We start from the raw sequence: 19,747 nt of genomic DNA, 5'->3' as shown, positions 1-19,747 counted from the left end.
GATAAGAAACTGCATCGTGTGTAGACGCCCACATCTAATGGAACAATCAAACAAAATTATCTAATCGAAAAGAATGAAAAAAATTGTACCATGTATGGGCACCATTACTGTCAGCTGCAGTGAGATAAATCAGAGATAAAGTTAGAGCAACTGAGGAAAGGGGGTTGTTGGGTAGGTCAGGAGGATGGCTCAGGTCCCATCTACACAGTACAATTTTCCGTCAGATTGACAAAGCTATTAGATCATTTCCGACAGGTTCGATTGGATTCCGATCGATTTTGCAATCGATTTTGGGTACTTATCAATGCAAAATCGATCTGCAAAAAACGTGAGTTGCAATTCATACAGTCCTGTATCCTGTTTTTTCAATAAAAATCTGATCGGACATTTCGGAAAAATCCTTATATTCGATCTAATGGAACAATCATGCTGGAGTTTGCTAAGTAGCTGGTGGTGATGTGCGGTGCACAAGTGATTGGACTGGCTTGTTACTATAGCTCCTTTGCTTGTTTGAGTAGTTGCAGTTGGAACTGTAAACATAATAACTGCCTATCAGCTGAAGTGGAAACATCTATTGTGCTATTGGGATTTCAATACAATGACTACTGTATGTGGCTTGTGTGGATGCGGGGGCATTCTGTGCTATTCCTGGCGTTCTGTTTAGGGTTTTTAGTGGTTTTTAAACTGTGATTTTGATACATATCTATGGTTGGTTGTTCACAATAAAGAATTTTGTTAATTGGTAAGCGAGGCCTGGGCTAACTTTTCTTTGGTTGGTGGTTTGTAAATTGAAGTCACAAGGGAGGACAGAAGGAGGCACAATGGGGAACAAAATAAGGCACAATGGGGGGCAGAATGAAACACAAAGGAGGACAGAAAGAGGCACAGGAGGACAGAAGAAGGTACACAGAGAGGCAGCGGGAGGTACAGGGGGACAGAAGAAGGCATGAGGGCAAGAAGGAGGCACAAAAGAGGACAGAAGGAGGCACAGAGGAACTGAAGGAGACACAAAGTGAGGAAAAAGGAGGCACACAGTAGGGCAGGTGGTGGCTCAATGGGGAAATATTGAGGCACAAAGGGGGACAAAAGAAGGCACAGGAGGAAAGAAGGGGGCACAGAGGGACTGAAGGAGATACACAGGGGACAGAAGAAGCACAATGGGGGATCGAAAAAAGTACAAAGGGGGGCAGAAGGAAGCACAGGGAGACAGTAGGAGGCACAAAGGGGGACAGAAGTATGCACAAAGGGGGACAGAAGGAGGCACAAAATGGTGACAGAAGACGGCAGAGGGGGATGTAAGGACTGGCACAGGGAGACATAGGAAGGAGGCGGGGGGGGGGGGGGGGGCAGAAAGAGCCACCGGGAGACAGAAGAAGACACGAAGGGGCACAGAAGGGGGCAGTGGACAGAGGTGACACATGGGGACTGAAGAGGCACATGGAGACAGAAGGAGGCACACAGGGAGGCAGGGAGACAGGCACAGGAGGCAGACTGGGACTGAAGGAGGAACAGGGGGCAGAGGTAGCTCAATGAGACATAAGGAGGCACAAAGGGACAGAAGAAGGCACAAAGAGGCACTGAAGGAGGCAGAGGTGGCACAGGGGAACTAAAGGAGGCACATGGAGACAGAAGGAGGCACAAAGGGAGACAGAAGGAAAAACGGGGTTAGACATGGCACAAGGTACTGAAGGAGGCACAAGGAGACAGAAGGAGGCACAAAAGGGACAGAAGGACACACAAAGGGGGAAGAAGGATGCACAAGGCACAGAGGTGGCAGCTGCATGCAACTTACGCTAAGTAGAGGCAGGAGAAGCAAGTAATAGAACACCCAGGGGGTGGGTATTATTCTGGGGTGGGGCTTAATTTGGGGGCTTGACTTAATCCAGCAACATTGCGCCCCCCAGGACCAATGGCACTCCAAGCAATGGCGTGTACTGCCTATGCCTAGAGGCGCCCCTGGCTCAGTGATGTGTATGCTGTTTTGGATATGTGTGGATACATTTTTTTTAGGTAGCCCACTATACCACATTTGGGAGCAGCATCAACAACAGCAAGGTTGAAAGGTAATGCCTTTGGAAGGGTCTTCTCCAAAAATAAGGCAGGATACAGAGCAGAAGAAGAAGTCCCTTGAATGTGTCTTACTAAAAGAAGTAGCTGGATTTCAGACCATAGGCAGAAGGCTCTAAGTGGTCTTCTTGGTCTTTTTTAAAAATGAATTTGCCCAGATTAAAGGCATACAGGTTGGTGGGTAGGTATGGTGGCAACTTCTACTGTGCCCCAGCGTGCGGCTGTACTGCACCAGCGCAGTACAGTCCGGATGACGTCAGTGTGACTCCATGAGCCGCACTCTGAAGCACGCTTGCACCAGAGGGGACCCTGGGCCAGTGGCGGGGAGCGGAGCTGGGGCGAGGGCGCAGGATTGCTGCCAGGGGCTGGAGGAAGCCCTAGGTAAGTAGATTTTTATTTTTAATCACCTTGGACCTCCCCTTTAAGACTCGAGACTTAAAGTGTACCCGAGGCGACATATGACATGACGATATAAACGTCTACTTAAAGAGTGCAAAACATTAATAACCAGGCCGTTTTACTTGCTTTATTTTGCTGCCTGGAAGAGTTTATTTTTAGGCATGGAAGTGACAGCTTCTGTCTTGTCGGTCCCTTATCAGAAATATAGTAAACATCACTGATAAGCAAAATACAGCCATACAAGTTTTCCTGGCAGAATATAACTTCTGAGCGCAGAGATAGATAAGATAACAAAATTTACTTTGTAAATGGTTAAATATCTATAAAAAACATGAAATATCTAAAAAAAAGGTAATTTTTAGGAGTAGGAGGACTAGTACAATTGTTTATCTCATCAGTTTATTTTCACCTCTGGTTAACTTTAAGGAAGGAACAGCAGCCAGTAAGAATGGCACCACTGAACACCAATGTTTATATGGAAAGATAACTCATAAAAGAAGACAGTGGGGTCATGTATTATAATTAGTATAATGGGAACACAGGGACCACATATGAGCCCCCCTTATAACTATAGGAACTGCGGTCGGGGTGGCTCTGCACCCTAAAGAAAAGACACAGGAGACACAAAGACGGGAGCCCAGTAGTGCACTATGCATGGTACAAAAATTGAGATGTAGTAATAGAAATGCTACTCACAAAGGAGGGTTGCAAGAGGCAACTAACCACCGGAAGCAGGTGGAGACAACAAACCCGACTCCTCTCAGGGGTGGTCCTGACCGGGACCTGGATGTGGTCGCTCTCTTAAGAAAAAAGAGAACAGGTGTCCACCGTGGTGGAAACCAACGGTGGTCTGTCGCCATCCCTCAGACCAGAAAAGTGCGGGGGTATACTAAGCACAATTGGGGGAAAGAGGCGCCCTAGGTATGATAAAAGCGTCTAAAAACAGCTTAAAAGCGATAAACAGTATGAGGTAGCTTACCTCAATGACGAAATCTCTAAGTGTACAAAAGATTTTTTATTTAGCACAGGCAACGCATTTCGCGGGTCTAAGCCCGCTTCCTCAGGCCAATAGCAGTGCCAAATGAATGAAATTTGTATGGCGAAGGGAGCCTCTCAAAGAGGCGAAACACGTTGCCTGTGCTAAATAAAAAATCTTTTGCACACTTACAGAGATTTTGTCATTGAGGTAAGCTACCTCACACTGTTTATCGCTTTTAAGTTGTTTTTAGACGCTTTTATCATACCTAGGGCGCCTCTTTCCCCCAATTGTGCTTCCTTATTACTATTAGTTATAATGGGGTTAAATATGTCCCCACTATAAATAATGTTTCTCCATTAGAACTTAGACCCTGGTGACACGTATTAGCGTATTGCTTATAATGGAAGCCACTGAAACCACTTTCATTACACATGTGATAAAGGGAGACACTGGGCCACATAAGTGATAATGGGGCGTACAATGGGCAACACTATTGATAATGGAAGACAATGGGGTCACAATAATAATAGTGGGGGATACTAGGGTCATAATATTTATGAGGACACTATTATGTAGCGAAAATGATGGCTGTATTTATTTTGGGGCTATTAAGGGTGACATTTGTTTTGTTGCGGCATTGTAATTTGAGAATGATTGTGTGTGCGTGTGTGCTTGAATATATATACCATGTATATTTTTAGTTTCAAAGACTTTTATTTGGTAGTAGCTTATCCATACAAGAACACCATGTATATTTTTTAACATCATATATTTATTTCACTGCAGAGGAATGTTGTCAATGGCAAAACCCTGTTTAATTCTAGATCTAATTTACCTGCAAATCTTCTGGAAACATTCCCGCAGGGTCCGGAACTGAAGACCATACTACATTTTTTAACCTATGGGGAAAAACAGAATTTCATATGCATAATTTCAGCAGTGAGTATTTCTACTTTTTTTAATAGAAGAACTTGAATTTTGTCTGACACTTTGATCTATATAGGGCAATGCCGTGCTGGACCCAATCTGTCAGCTGCGCCGCCACGATCTACAAAAATGAGGTGAAGTGTTGGGAGAGATGGCGGGCATAGCGGTGGTGGTGGGGATTAGAGTGTTGGACACAGTCCGGCACTTTGATCAGAAGAGGCTGGAGTATGGGAATATGATGGTGATGTAGGGGAGGAGTCTCTTGACATGGGATGTGTGATTCATTATTGGGAGTAGGTATCACAATGTAAGCTGTGGGACGGGTAGTCCTTATGTAATTTATTTTCTTTCTCAGGTGAGGATTATAATGTATAGAGTGGGAGGGGGAGGAGGGAGGGGAATGTTTTTGTATGTCTTTGGATTGTAAAATATTGAAGAAAAGGGGGAAAAGGGATTGGGATTATACGATGGATATGGTTGATTTTTGTGTGTACAGTATATGGATGCATTCTCTTTTCTTCAATAAATTATATAACAAAAAAAGAAGAAGATGGCGCTGTGCTAGATTTTATCAGCAACAGCACCATCTGGTGGTAGGCAATTCTTAGTTCAACTATGTCCAACACTGCTGCTAAAGGGGAAAATGCCCATGTTAGATATAGTCCGACATCGGTTTGGAAAGTGTAACATTTCAGCCATGATGTAGATATTTATCGTGACCATTTCTTAGCTTAGGTGACATACAATTTATAAGTGCCAATAAGGTAAAGAAAAAGCTTACCGTTTAATATAGATTAGCAGAGTAACTGTAGCGATAAGTATTATAATGGGAATGACCGTTAGTAAGATGATGGATCTAGTTCTGGCATTGCCTATACCTATAAGATAATAAATACATTGAAGTGAGAAGAACCAATAAGTTTGTAACTTATCAGTTCTGTGCAGCACTATTAACATCTGCAGCAGCTATATTGAAAAGTGTCCAAGTGCAGGAGCATAACTAGAAATCACCGGGCCCCCTGCAAACATTTGGACACCCCCCTCGGGCCTGCTCAGGTTTTGGGGGCAGGAGGGGTCACAGCATGAGAGGAGAGCATGGCCTCACATCGGTGGGGAGGGGGGACAGTCCCCCCTCCCTCACCTCAGGCTCTCACCTCAGCACTCTCCTCCAGCATCAACCACAGGCAGCGGGCAGGAACACAAGCAGCGGGATGGAACACATAACTCCATGGGCTTCCCGCAGATGCAAAGGCTGCAGCCCCTATTGTCACGCCACTGTCCAAGTGACAGTTAGTATCTCTCTGCCAGGCAGACATAATTTACACATAATAAACTCTACTTTTCCTCAGGCAACCTTGTAGGTTCAACACTGTACAGACCCGTCTCTAGCCTGCAGGCTAGCAAGGTGTTCTGTTGCTATGCAGCGGGGGAAGAGGACTGGCAAAGTGGTACGGGATCAATGTTACACGGAAGGTGAGGCAGGCTGGTGGCTGGCTGAGATGTTGGAGGCGGGGAGTTGGGGACTACTGTACACTTGCTAGATTCTCAGCAGTGGTGGTTGTTATCAGCCAAATTTCATCTGGCCTGTGCAGGTCTGTATTTACATCACAGGAGCCTATAGGCACAGATGTCCTGCCACCCTAGACTTCACCCTCCATGAACCTACAAACCCCGCCTGTCATAGGCAGCTACAGGTGCCCCTTAGCATTAGGTAACCAGAGGTACCCTCAATATTAATTAGATAGTGGTTCCTGAAGGGAGATTTCGTCAGTGGAATGCCGAGAGCTGGGTGAGTAACCTCTCATTTACACTCTGCTGGAGACTATGCATAGGGAAGGAGGGAAGGAGGCCATAGGAGAGGGGAGTGAGCCACCTTTTCATCATCAGGTGCCTGTAGGCACATGCCTGCAGTGCTTTATGGTAAATCTGGACCTGATCCTGTGCCAATCCTCACACCTGGAGGGTTCACACGAGGTTTACATGCATGCAGAATTCCACCAGGTAAAATAGCCCATGTTATTCAATCACCTGGTTCTAAAGATTGCTGACAAGATAGGAATAATTCATTATAATTCATGCTTTGTCACCATAAAAATGTCATTTTAGTAAAACAAAGGACAATGGCACAGGAAAATAAAATAAAAAAAGTCTTTGTTTTTACCTTTTACAATCTCTTCATCGCTCCAGTCACTCCAAATCTCAATTTCATTTCCAAATAAAGAAAGGATTCTTGCTCGCACTTTCACTCTGTATGTGGCTTCAAGGAGGGCATTTTTTATTTCATATTTTAAATCTTTTAAAACCTGTAGTTATTAAAGATAAAGAGGATATGGAGAAATTCTAATAAGCATGGCATTCTGTGTAAAATTAGTGCTGTCACAGACCCAGTGCACACCAAAAACCTCTAGCAGATCTGCAAAACGCTGGAGGTTTTTGAAGCAGATTTCAGAGCGATTCTAGGCATGTTTTATAAACATGCCTAGCGTTTTTTTGGAGTGTTTTTGTGTAGCAGATTACAAATATTGTTACAGTAAAGCTGTTACTGAACAGCTTCTGAAACAAAAACACCTGGAAAACAGCTCTGATCTAGCGTTTTCCAGATCGGTTTTCCACTTTTCTAAACTTTAACACTGAGGCAGAAACGCCCCAGAAATCTAAAAAATGCTGCAGCCCGGGAGTTTGCGTTTGTGGAAAAAACAAACTCTGGTGTGCACCATCCCATTCACTTTCATTAGCCAAGTGGCTTTCCCCCTGCAAGCGTTTTAAAAACTGCTTCAGAACCGCTCTGGTGTGCACCAGCCCACAGATGGTCCTCTATAGAAATGCAGGAGTGACTGATTTAACTGGACTTTAGTTTAAAGAGCTGTGAGGGCTTGTTCACACCTAGGGCATTTTTGATGTTTTTTCAGCACCAGCGATTTTGAAAATCGCCTTGAAAGCACTTGTGAAATGAATCCCTATGGGACTGTTCATATCTGCGTGTTTTGTCAGCTTTCCGCAGACCAAAGCGCTGCCTGCACCGTTTTTGGGGCAATTTTGCTACAATGGAAGGTATAGGAAAAACGCAAAATGCTCACAAAATAGCTTTTGCAGCGATTGCGTTCGCTCTTTTAAGAATAAATACATCGTATTTATTCTTAACCGGGTCAAAGAGTTCACTTCCTGACTTGCGTCAGGAAGTGAAAAAAGAAATCGCTCTGCAAAAGCGCTTTAAAAAGTGCTTTACACAAAATCGTAGTGCGCAGGTAAGCGCCGGGAGGGGAAAAAAATCACTTGCAAAATCGCAAAACGCGTCTGTCAGCGATTTTGATTTTAGAACAAAGCCTTACTGTGTATTAAAGGCAGTAACTCATGACAATAGATGCTGAAGATCTTGATTACAGGTGGTTCGCTACTTACAATCAGGTTCTGTTCTGGGAGATTGTTTGTAAGTTGAGTTTTTTTGTAAGTTAAGTCCAGTGTTACAAATGGTGAAACCTGGATAAATCATTTATTTTGGACAACTCTGGATTTCAACATATAGAATAAACTATGTTTTTTCTTTGTTTTCAATGTGTTAAAGTGTTTTAAACTACTACTACTTATTATTTTTACTTAGTATTTATATAGCACCAACATCTTCCACAGTGCTGTACAGAGTATATTGTCTTGTCACTTAACTGTCCCTCAGAGGGGCTCAAAGTGTGTACAATACTGTAACATTTAACAAAAATATGTAATAAAAAACAGTATTGTATATTTTGTACATGATGACAACTTTGTATCTCTAAAACGTTATAACGCGGGTCGTTTGTAAGTAGGGGACTGTTGTATTTGAACTATATTTCCATGTACCCCCATATTTAAAGGTACTCCGAGCACCTCTCATGGGCCTTTAGACAGAAGACTCTCTCACATCATGCCTTTTAGACAGAAGACTTCCAACAAAGTCGTGCTATGACCCCTCTGGAGGAGCCTCTTGCAATGGCCATGCATGTCACTTCCTCTTCCTGCTTCATTCAGTGATGCACCTCTCTAACAGAGAAGACAGCGGTGACCCGGATGTTATAACATAGCCAAGATGGCAGCCGCGATTTATAAATTTGAAATCGAATGAAAACTATTTGGTGTAGAACGGCGATTCAGGTTTGGCGATTCATCAAATGAAATAGGAGAGCACAAGCTACAGAAAGGTATGCATCTTTAAGTACTTTGCAGTACTGGTCAGAGTCTTAAAAGCATACCCATGAGAGGTGCTCAGAGTCCCATTAAAAGTATCTTACATATATGGTTTCCAGAAAAAACTAACTTTGATTTATGGACAAGACACACATTTCCCCCCAGCAGTATTCTGGGCCTCCCCAGGGGACATAATTTAATTCAAATAGATATCATTGCAAATCAGTCAAATTACAGGGACATTAATATATTTTTTTTAAATAAAACAACATGCTTTTTGGCCATATTGAACAAAGTTGGCAATATTTGAATTTTACATTTTGCAACCCTGAATTTAGATTACCGGTGTCTATATAAGATTGTTTATTTTATTCTCTTGAGTTTTCTAATTAGTTTTAATAAATCTTTTGTTTTAATCTATAACATTCTATTATAAGAAAAATGCTTATTAATCAATAAAGTAAAATGTGTTGCAAAATGCACTGTATTTGGAATAACTGTAAGAAATAGGCTTCAATTCATTAAGTATAACCGCATTTGGTAATGCTGAAAACAGCTGATTTTATTGAGCATTTTGTAAAATGTCAATTCATCAAGGCTGTTACCGCATGGCAAGCAGAAATGACCAAGCAGTGAGGTAAATTACCGACTTGTGTGGTAAACGCCTCAATAAATGTCAGCAAATGTCAATTAATGAAGATCAGAGCATGCGGTAAAGCCCAGTAGCATGTTTGATGATTACCAGCTGCTTTGAAGTGTCGAAAACCAGCTTCAGGATACTATAAGACATGATTGACAGGAGCAGAGAGCCAATAGAAACAGCCTCTGTCTGCTGCTAGTCCGTCTGATAGGATACAATAGCTTCTTGGGAGGAACAAGCATCTCTACCCCCAGGCAGCAGAGCAGAGAGCCCTTACAAAAGTAGTTTCCCCCTACAGTCCTTCAAACGTTTAACACTTTAGGTTTCTGTTTGAAGATGCAGAGGAGCAAGTGAGGAAATCACCTCAACATGGCAGGTTTAATGTTTCTTAGAAGTTCACCTAAACTGTGGCAATAAATTAAAATGTTAAGAAAGACTAATGAACAGATTCAGAGGAGGCAGAGGCAGTATAGCAAACAGTACAACAAACATGTACATTCTAAAGGGATGTCTGGGATGCCTTTTACAATTGTAATGCTTTCACTGCACGGAACAGCATGTAACAAACCAGAGACAACTCCATACTCGTGCTGTTATCAAACAGGTTTTTGTGAATTGAAGCCATGGGTTTTGGTAAATTACCAAACTTCTACCGCACCTGTGAAAATCTTGATGAATTAGCAAAAAAAGTCTAAAATACCAAATGTGGTATTTTGCCGACTTGTTTTTTTTCTTATCGAACAGCCTTTGATGAAGTGAAGCCATTGTCTTTTATTAATCAATAAAGTAAAATTTCTTGCAAGTAAAATGCAAAACCAAGTACAGTGAATGAGGGGAGTGGGCGTACATGGAAAAAGATATACCTGATAGTAGAACATTGCTAACTTTACCAATATTCTACTATGACCATTTATCGTTACCAATATTTTACTATCACTTACCCTAACCTCTCTCTCGCATTATAACTCCCTTACCTATGCCTACCACTAACCAACTTACGCCTAACACTACCATCCACCTATCCCAAACACTAACTACCCACCTACCCCTATCACTAACCTTCACCGCTATCTATTACCGCTACCCCGTCTCTCCGCTCTCTGCTTAATCGCACTAATCCTGTCGTTAATTTTTAAAGCTAGAATTCGGCTAAAGTCTAGCAGAACTCTGGTGCCCACCATGTCCAGAATGAAACCTTTTACCGCTATCATATTTCCCACTAGTAGAATATCAGTAAGGGCCCGTGCAGATTTGCATAACCAATACAAATGGATGGGCCTGTTTCTACTTGTCAGGATTTTTTTGCGGTTTTCTGTGCAGGAAAAATTTGCACGGCAGAGCCATCAGAATTCGCACAATGCAAGGTGGTGTGCGATTCCCACACAATGTATTTAAAAGGAAATTCGCATGCGTTTTAACTATGCGATTTTTCATGCAAATTTGCGTACGTTTTCGCCTAAAATCAATGTAAAAGCACACAGGCACTGACATGGTTAAATACGCAAACATACAAAAGTACGCAAAAACGTATGCAAATTTGCGGTAAAATTCACATACAAATGCATACGCATGCAAATTCGTTTTTGCGTTTCCCGCAACTAATTCGCACCGCACATGTGGAAACGGGCAACATTTTACTATGTCCTTTTACAGTTAATAGTATATCTATAATTTTACAGATATTCTACTATAACTTAACTTACCTATCTCTCCCATTGCCCCTGCCCTACCTACACCTAAACTAATCCCACCAACCTACGCCTAACACTACCCCCTACTATCCCTTAAACTAACCCCCTCCCTACCTACCTCTAAAACTAACCTTCACCACTTTCTATTACCAATACCCTGTCTCCTTGCCACTAAATCATGCTGCTCCCACCACTAGAATTGAAAAAGCATCTCCATATATTGTATACAGGTGTTGGTGAAAGTTTTCATGTGTCTAAGACCAGGGTTTGCAAAATCTAGATAATCTTTCATAAATCCAAGTCTGGTTTGCTAGAGCTCGTAGGTTCTTCAAGTAACTCTTGAAAAAGTTAAAGAGAATCTGAAGCAGATCTTTTTATCTCATTTTCTTATGTAGACATCTTCAGCATTAATACCCAGGATGTTTCACCGCATTCCCGCGGCAGAACGAGTATCATGTCCCCCAGAAATGCCCTAAATCAGAGGTGCTCACACTTGTTTGGCTTGTGAGCCACTTTAAAAAATCAAAGCAAGTCAAAATGATCTACCTATGTACAATTTTAGGAACACATCCGTATATACAGAATGGAAAATGTAGTGGGGTTGGGATCTACCATGAAGTTCTTCGCGATCTACCGGTAGATCGGGATCTACCTAATGGGCATTTGGGCACCCCTGCCCTAAATAGATTCCAGGATTGCAGATTTTCCTTCTAGGAAGAGGCAGAGCTGTGCGCAGTAGCTCTGCCTCTTCTCCTGTCAATCTCCGCTTCTCATCGTACCTCTCAGTCTTCTTTCACTGAGAGGGGCGGGGAGAGGTGGAGATTGACTGAAGAAGAGGCTGAGCTACTGCGCAAAGCTCTGCATCTTCTGGGCAGCAAAATTTGCAACCTGAAAAGTCGTAGAATTTATTTAAGGGATTTCAGGGGCAAAAATTACTCATTCTGCCACAGGGATGCGGCGATTCAGCATGGAATTTAAAGATGAAGATGCCTACATAAGAAAATGAGGTAAAAAAAAACACTGCAGTGCCTCTTTAAAGCAGGAGTTCAGGAATCACGTTGAAGATGGTCCTAGCTGATACTACATTGCTATATTAAAGAAATGTAAAACTTTTTTGTTTTAATTAAAGATTTTTCTTGTCTCTTAAGAGTGTCCTCAGTATCTGTGCTGTTGATGGGCAGAGGGCACATGCAGACTCCTTGCACCCTGCTGCTTTGTCAAACATTTTCAACAGAGTTAGCTGAAGATGCGTACACACCTGTGACTGACGTCACCCGTCAGGGAGCGGGACCCGATCCCGTTGGGTGACATTGCTGGGCTGGGCTGTAAAGACGAGAAGTCAGCTGTATAGCTGATGATTCATTGTGTTGCTATGTAGGGAAGGCAGAGGAATCATGGAGAATTGCATGCATGATGTCATGCGGGGAAGCAGTGTGCACAATGCAATCAGCCGTCCCTCGGACAAATTGATGTGTTTGTGGGCTGGCGGTCATACACACACTAAATATCTGCTGAGGCGGTTATAGGCTGCCTCAGCTATGATCATGCGTGTGTAATTGTGTATATAGATTTAGGCTCATATCTTTTTAAATAATATCCAAATCACAAATAAACACATTTTACAGTACATGTAAAGAAAACAGACCTCCTTTGCTCTTCCATTTACAGCAAAAAAATTGTTATTGGGATTTTGAGTGTGAATCGGCCCGTAAGGTGGCCACTAATGATCCAATCTTTTTCATCCAATTTTACCAAATCTATCTAGTAGAAGAGTAAACTGAGTGAATGGATACTATAGGAAGTTCCCTTATATTACATAGAAATGGTAAGACTGGATTAAAAAGATTGGATCATTAGTGGCCACCATTAGTCTGATCAGTGACTTGAAGTCCCAGCTATGGGAGCTGACAACGATGAGTCACTGAGGTTATAGTGTACTTGCAGATCAGATATTTGGTGTGTGATTCAACTAGGGAAGCTCATTCCAATTCTGCGGAATTGAAACTTCTGCATTTCCGATAAGAATCCAGAAAGCAGAATATGGAAAACGGAAATCAGAATTCCGCAGAAATCCGATTTACCGCAGCTCTGTAATTTTAGCAGAATCACAGATCTCAAAAGAATTGTACCAATCAGAGAATGCAGTATTTTTTAGCAAAATTTTGATTTCACTCCAATCAAGCAATCAAGACTGATTTTCCATTTTTCCGATTTTTTAATTTGCATTCTCAGATACAAAAAAATGACTAATAAAATACTCCTCAAAAATAAAAAAATGTAAAGCTGGAAATCGGAATTTTTGTGGAATCGAAAATGGGCATTTTCGACCATCCCTAGTTTTAACCAACACTTGCAGATTAGATAGGCAGGAACCAAGGAATCTGACTGGAGCTCTCATGCTGAGAAACAGCACATGTATACTTTACATTACAAGCAGAAAGACTGTCTACTAAAGGCTCATTCACACTAGTCAGTGAGTTGAAATGCATGAATTAAAAACTCATGAATGGGTGTGAATGGGTTTGTGAGTTGCTGCGCATTTCCATGTTTTTCCGTGCGTTTCATTGCTCTTCCATGCATTCCATTAGTTAAAACTTCCGTCGAGTTTAAATGCACTGCATAGCAACTCACTGTTGTAGTGTGAATGATAAAATGAAAGTCTATGGACTTTCATGTTCCCATGAAAAATGCACACTATGTGCAATGAGTTAAAACTTACTGCAACTCACATAGTTAAGGATTTTAGTTTTTACCCAGGCCTAATAAGAATTTTTAGTAAGGAGCTCAGTGGTAGCTGCTGCTCATGTCTAATCATAAGCTACAATCACACTGCAAACATGAAAGAATGAAATGCAGAGGGGCAAAAAAAGACTGAACCATTCACTTCAAAATCATATGTGTGCCAATACTCATTTCTGCTTGAAGGTAAATATTTTCAACCAATAGTGATGATTGATTATTCCTTACACATTTTGTTTCCTCCTTTTCTTCAGCCGAGCTTATATATGCCACTTCATATGCTATTCTCTTATACTCATGTGATGCATTCCAGGTAACATTTAAGTTTAGGTTTGCAGTCCTGGACACGTATATTGTAGGGGGTCTGAGTTTTCCTAAAGGATGAGGAAACATATTTATTACTATAACAACACTTTGTCATGCAGTATTTTAAAAAGAACATACAACAGTTCCATGGTTTTTACAGTCTAGGGACCATTTTATTTTTAGGGAGAGTTAAGCCACAATTCACTAAGCTTCTTTACTGTCTTTGATAAGGCTTCTGAGAAGTTTCTCCTGTTATCACCTTGGTAGTAAATCATGTAATATTCACTAAGCAATTTACCTAATGAAATCCTTAATTTAAGGATTCTGTTAAGCTTGGAGGTGTAATCTCCACAGTCAGCATGCAACACATAAGCTGACGTGAAGGAGGTACACACACCAGCACAAGGAATCAGTATATCCCCAGTTTAGTGGAGGAGAGGACTGACTCCAATAGGAGATTGTGGTGCACAGAGCCGGTGCAGATCCGAACAGCCACAAACAACACTTTCGTAATAACGTCTCAGCGCAAAGTAGCGCTGAGCGCATAAACCAGGACTGAGGAGATCAGGACAGGTAGACAGAATGAACGCTTGCTTAACTAGCCACTACTTAGTGACAGCAAGCGTCCACAACAAGACAGACTGGAATGAGGCAGCCAATGCGTTTGCAGCGATGGCGTGCCTCACAAAGACAGGACAAGATAGTCAGGAAATAGCAGGATCAAGATAGATGAACGTAACACAGACAAATATACAATAAGTATGTTTTCCTAGCGTATTACAATTACAGCTATCAATGAAACTATTTGTAACGTCTGACTAACATATGTATATATCGGCAATGAACCGATATATGACATAAGCAGGAACACTGACTAGCACTGGAGCAATACAGGGAACAGGACTCAGAAGGATTCGCTATCTCTTCGCAGAGATGAACGCAATCCACAAACGGTAACAGGACAGGATTCAGAAGGATTCGTTATCTCCTCGCAGAGATGAACGCAATCCACAAACAGGACCAGGAGCAGGATACTAGCTCAGCACAGGTGCTCACGATACGCGCAAACTACCAAAACGTGCTGGAAGGCTGACTAACTGAACACAGGAAATAAACAGTTCGTGTACGTATATATCAGCGACACTGATGTATCAACGTAACACGAATACAAGGAAAATAACAAAATGCGCAAGTATGCGTATATATTGGCGATGAACCAATATATGACACAAGACAAGCAGAGTAACAACTTCTAGAACAAGAGCAGCACTAGGAGGACTCGCTGACCCCTTCGCAGGAGTCAGCGCAGTCCACACGGACTAGGAACGAGGTGGGGCACGAGCAGAGTAACAGACAGAATCTGAGACTATGGTAGCCCATGAGGCATTGCAGGAAGCAGTTCTTTATACTGAGGTCATCCAATGGGAGCAGACCTGCAGATTCCCACACAAGTGAATGGTAATTAATCACAGGCTGACAGCAGGAAAAGGCAGACAATGATATGCAGCCTGCAAGAAAGGGATTGCCCCTCCATTGCAGCAGACAATGTTTGTTTACACAAAAGCATATTAACCTGTCATTAACTTCAGAGCGACTGCAGATGGAATCAGCAACTAGCTTAAGTGCAAACCAAACTATGCAAGCAAATGCATGTAATGACATCAGAACTGCTTGGGTTGCAATACCACTGCAGCCAGCAGCAAACGCTGCAGAAGCGATCATAACAGATTCAAACCATAACTTAAAGTAGACCTGAGGTGAAAATAGTCTAATGAGATAAGCAATTGTATCTATCCTGCTACTCATAATAATGACTTCCCAGCAGTTTAATTTTTTGTCTAAAAACTTAAAAAGTTCTAGGCAAGATTTAATGACAAATATTTCAGCTTTTTTTTACTTTGTTATCATGGGCATATACAGTGGGTTGCAAAAGTATTCAGCCCCCGTGAAGTTTTCCACATTTTGTCACATTACTGCCACAAACATGAATCAATTTTATTGGAATTCCACATGAAAGTCATTAGCACTCGTCAGGCAATGTCTAAAGGCAACTGACTGCACTCAGATCAAAGGGGGCCGAATAATTATGCACACACCACTTTGCAGTTATTAATTTGTAAAAAATGTTTGGAATGATGTATGATTTTCGTTCCACTTCTCACGTGTACACCACTTTGTGTTGGTCTTTCATGTGGAATTCCAATAAAATTGATGCAGGTTTGTGGCAGTAATGTGACAAAATGTGGAAAACTTCAAGGGGGCAGAATACTTTTGCAACCCACTGTAAATATGTCCATTACATGGCGTTTCTCACAGGAACTGGCAAAATATGCTGCCAGTCACTAGATTAGTGAAGTTGTTGAAAAGGATAACAGCTGCTGCTGGGTAAAGCTAATTTCTTTTACATGGTGACAAATAGTACACTTTGAGCTTTTAAGTCACTGTAGCAATCTGCCAGGTGGATTAACCCGGCCAAGCGACAGCCAATAGCTTTGTGCTTACCGCTCGTCCCGCCCATCACATGGCATTGCAGGGATCGGTTCCCTCGGCAACATAAATCCAGCTTGTGTATGGGCCTTTAGGAGCTTAAAGGGAACCTTAACTCCCTCTAAAGAGAAACCGTAACCAAGAATAGGAAATGGGAAATGGCTGTTTCCAACTGTTTCCAACTGCCAAAAAAGCAAGCAGCATCTCCTTCCACTGACATCACCTGCCGGCAGTAAAAATGTCACCTTGTGATAAATGTCAGAATGTAAATCAGAGTCAGGGAGAGGAAAGCTTTTACAATGGGCAACACTGACTAAATCATTTATACATAATTAAGTTTTCCCAATAAGTATCTATGCAGGACTGGGGAAAAAATAGTTGGGTTTTAACTTATGATGCCGACAAGGTTAAATATGATTTGTTCACTGCGCAAAATTTGATTACCAGGGGTTACAGCACTTTGCACATCATTGCACTTTGCCCTACTTTAGTAAAGAACAACAGACTTAACTGTGATAAAAACTTACCAATGGAATTAGCATCTTTATATAAAATGAAGGGCTTTATGCTGTTTTTTTGGTTTGTAACCACCATTAAAAGCTCAGTCATAGATGATATGTTCTTTTTTAATTGGAACTGGCATCCAACATTTAACGCATTGCCATTTGTCATATAGTGATGGCAAACATTTCCGGAATGTAGCAAGTTCTCAAACCTACAATCCAAATTGAACAGACATTGGCATAAGCAAAAGTCAAAACTCAGAACTTCCTCTCTGCTCTAAAAGCTAAACAGCAGCATAATCATCTTTAAAGAAAAACATTTCTTTGTAACAGCTGATACAAATCCTGCAATAAAACTGCAGTGTGTCTACTTCCTGCTTTCATGGAAGCAGCCATAGGGTTAACATCCTGTGTTTACAAATTAGCTGCTCTGCCATGGTAGCCAGTTGACACAGCTGAGAGATCAAATTACACTTGTGATTAGTCACAGATAAAGGGGTATTAGACAGGCTAAACACTCTAAATGCATACAGGGTGCATTTCTCTATGATTTCCTTCGGTCCTGTGCAAAAGTTCAGGTCCACTTTAACAGTTCATATTATCTGATCAATGTCCAGGACAAACTAGTGGCAGGAACAGCGCTGCCAGTACTAGAGACAGAAACTGTTAAGAGACCAAAAGCAAGGTTCCACCACAAAAAAATAAAAAAATAAAAAGATTTAATATTACCTCAATTCTATAAAAATGATCAGTTGTACAGCAAAGTCGAAACAAATATTTGATCAAGTAATCTTCAATTTCCCATTTGTATCAATATAAGTCGATCAGGAGTGGCTGAGTTTTCTTGCTCGAATAAAAGAAAAACGTTTGATTTTTCTGTCTAACCGATCATTTTTATTGAATTGCAGTCAAATTATATATTTTTATTGTAACATGCGTGGCCACCGCTCTGTTTGCCATCTGAATATTTAGGTAAGTGAAAAGGGGATGGTACTCACAAGAGGTAGCAAAGAGGGTACTGATATTCCACTAGGCCCTAGGCATCTGCCTGGAAGATTATCTGGTCCTCCTTGTACCATTATCACTTTCAACTTACGCATCCTTAACCCTCCTGGCGGTCTAATAAATTTCGCCAGGAGGCCGCGCAGCAGTTTTGTTTTTTTTAAATCATGTAGCGAGCCCAGGGCTCGCTACATGATAGCCGCTGCTCAGCGGCATCCCCCCATCCGCTTCGATCGCCGTCGGCGATCTCCAATCAGGAAATCCCGTTCAAAGAACGGGATTTCCTGGAGGGCTTCCCCCGTCGCCATGGCATGATGTCATTGAGAGTCCCGATCCACCCCTCAGCGCTGCCTGGCACGGATTGGCCAGGCAGCGCACGGGGTCTGGGGGGGGGGGGGGGGGCGGCGCGGCACGATGGATAGCGGCGATCGAGCACGGGGCGGCGGCGATCGGTGTGCTGACGCAGCTAGCAAAGTGCTAGCTGCGTGCAGCAAAAAAAAAATTAAGCAAATCGGCCCAGCAGGGCCTGAGAAAACCTCCTGCGCGGCTTATCCCAAACTACGTTCGGGGTTACCGCCAGGGAGGTTAAAGGAAACCTGAAGAAAGAAGAATTTGTAGACTAATATAGATTAACCCTGGGCAAAGCTGAACATTTCTTTAGTTATTTCCAAAATTATGCAGATTCTTTTTCTGTAGATAAGTGTAATTTGACCCCTTGATCATCATCCTTATGGCTTAAGTTTTGTACTGCTGGCAGGGACAAAACTTGGGCAGCTATTTTTTATTATGTTTTATTTATATAGTGCCAACATTGTACATTGTGTAAAACAAATATTGGGGAATAGTGATGGCAGAACAATTCACCAGAAAAACAGTTCTCAGCAAACTTCTGCCATTCACCAATTTAATGCAAACTTTCCTTTCAAAAGTTTGCGTTCGCAGTTGAAATTAAAGTCAATGGTCGCAGACTTTAGCGGTTAATAGCCAGATAGAAACCCTTAATTTTCAGGATATGTTAAGGAGAAAAGGGGGAACAATGAGAAAAAACCTTGTAGTTTTTCAGAAAATGGATTTTAAAATGTATTCAGAGTGTGGGAAAGTGGGTAATAGGAAAGCCCCAGTATGTGATAGAAACACCAAATTGGCTGGCTATGTTAAGGAAAACTGTGGGAATCAGAGGAAACTGGCAACTTTACCTATTTTTTTGGACCATTAAAATTCTGGCTATCGCAGCCTGCATGGGGGGACAAGGGGTTAAAGAGGCTCGAGATGGGGGACCCCACATCATTTTTTTAAATTTCCCACACTTTGAGCAAAAAAAAATGTAATGGCCAAAAAAAGAAAGAAAAAAAAAAAAAAAAGGTCAAGTTGCCAGGGATTCTTATGCAGCCATATTGCGGCTGCATAGCGTTCCCTGGCCAAAGTGTTGTCACATTTCCACAGGGTTTCACCTGGAAACCTCATCATGAAATTCACTGCTGTCTGTTTTGATATATGTAAATCTACACTACTGATAGGTGCACTGGATACATTATCTGTCATTTAAAGAGAGTCTGAAGCGAGAATAAATCTCGCTTCAGACCTCATAGATAGCAGGGGCATGTGTGCCCCTGCTAAAACGCCGCTATCCCGCGGCTTAACGGGGGTCCCTTCACCCCCAAATCCCCTCGGTGCAGCGGGGGAGCGCCTACTGGTTGGGGCAGGGCTAACCGCCGCAGCCCTGCCCCACGCGCGTCTGTCAGCGTGTATCTCCGCCTCTCCCCCGCCCCTCTCAGTCTTCCTCCACTGAGAGGGGCGGGAGAGAGGGGTCGATGCGCCGCTGATAGACGCGACTGGAGGCAGGGCTGCA

General features: G+C 42.2%; 1 protein-coding gene across 1 annotated transcript in view; it reads right to left on the bottom strand.

The window, feature by feature from the left end:
- Positions 1-19,747, bottom strand: part of LOC137527384 (interleukin-13 receptor subunit alpha-1-like) — a 39,510-nt gene that overhangs the window by 2,455 nt on the left and 17,308 nt on the right. Inside the window, exons 6-10 of the mRNA XM_068247897.1 lie at positions 16,921-17,108; positions 13,829-13,974; positions 6,534-6,675; positions 5,154-5,250; positions 4,281-4,344 (exon numbers count right to left, since the gene is read on the bottom strand). Of these exons, the coding sequence (XP_068103998.1) occupies positions 4,281-4,344; positions 5,154-5,250; positions 6,534-6,675; positions 13,829-13,974; positions 16,921-17,108 (637 nt within the window). The remainder of the gene's footprint in view (positions 1-4,280; positions 4,345-5,153; positions 5,251-6,533; positions 6,676-13,828; positions 13,975-16,920; positions 17,109-19,747) is intronic.

Source organism: Hyperolius riggenbachi, chromosome 8 (assembly GCF_040937935.1).
Source record: "Hyperolius riggenbachi isolate aHypRig1 chromosome 8, aHypRig1.pri, whole genome shotgun sequence".
NCBI classification, from domain to species: Eukaryota; Metazoa; Chordata; class Amphibia; order Anura; family Hyperoliidae; genus Hyperolius; species Hyperolius riggenbachi.
This window is presented reverse-complemented; position numbering and strand designations above follow the sequence as displayed.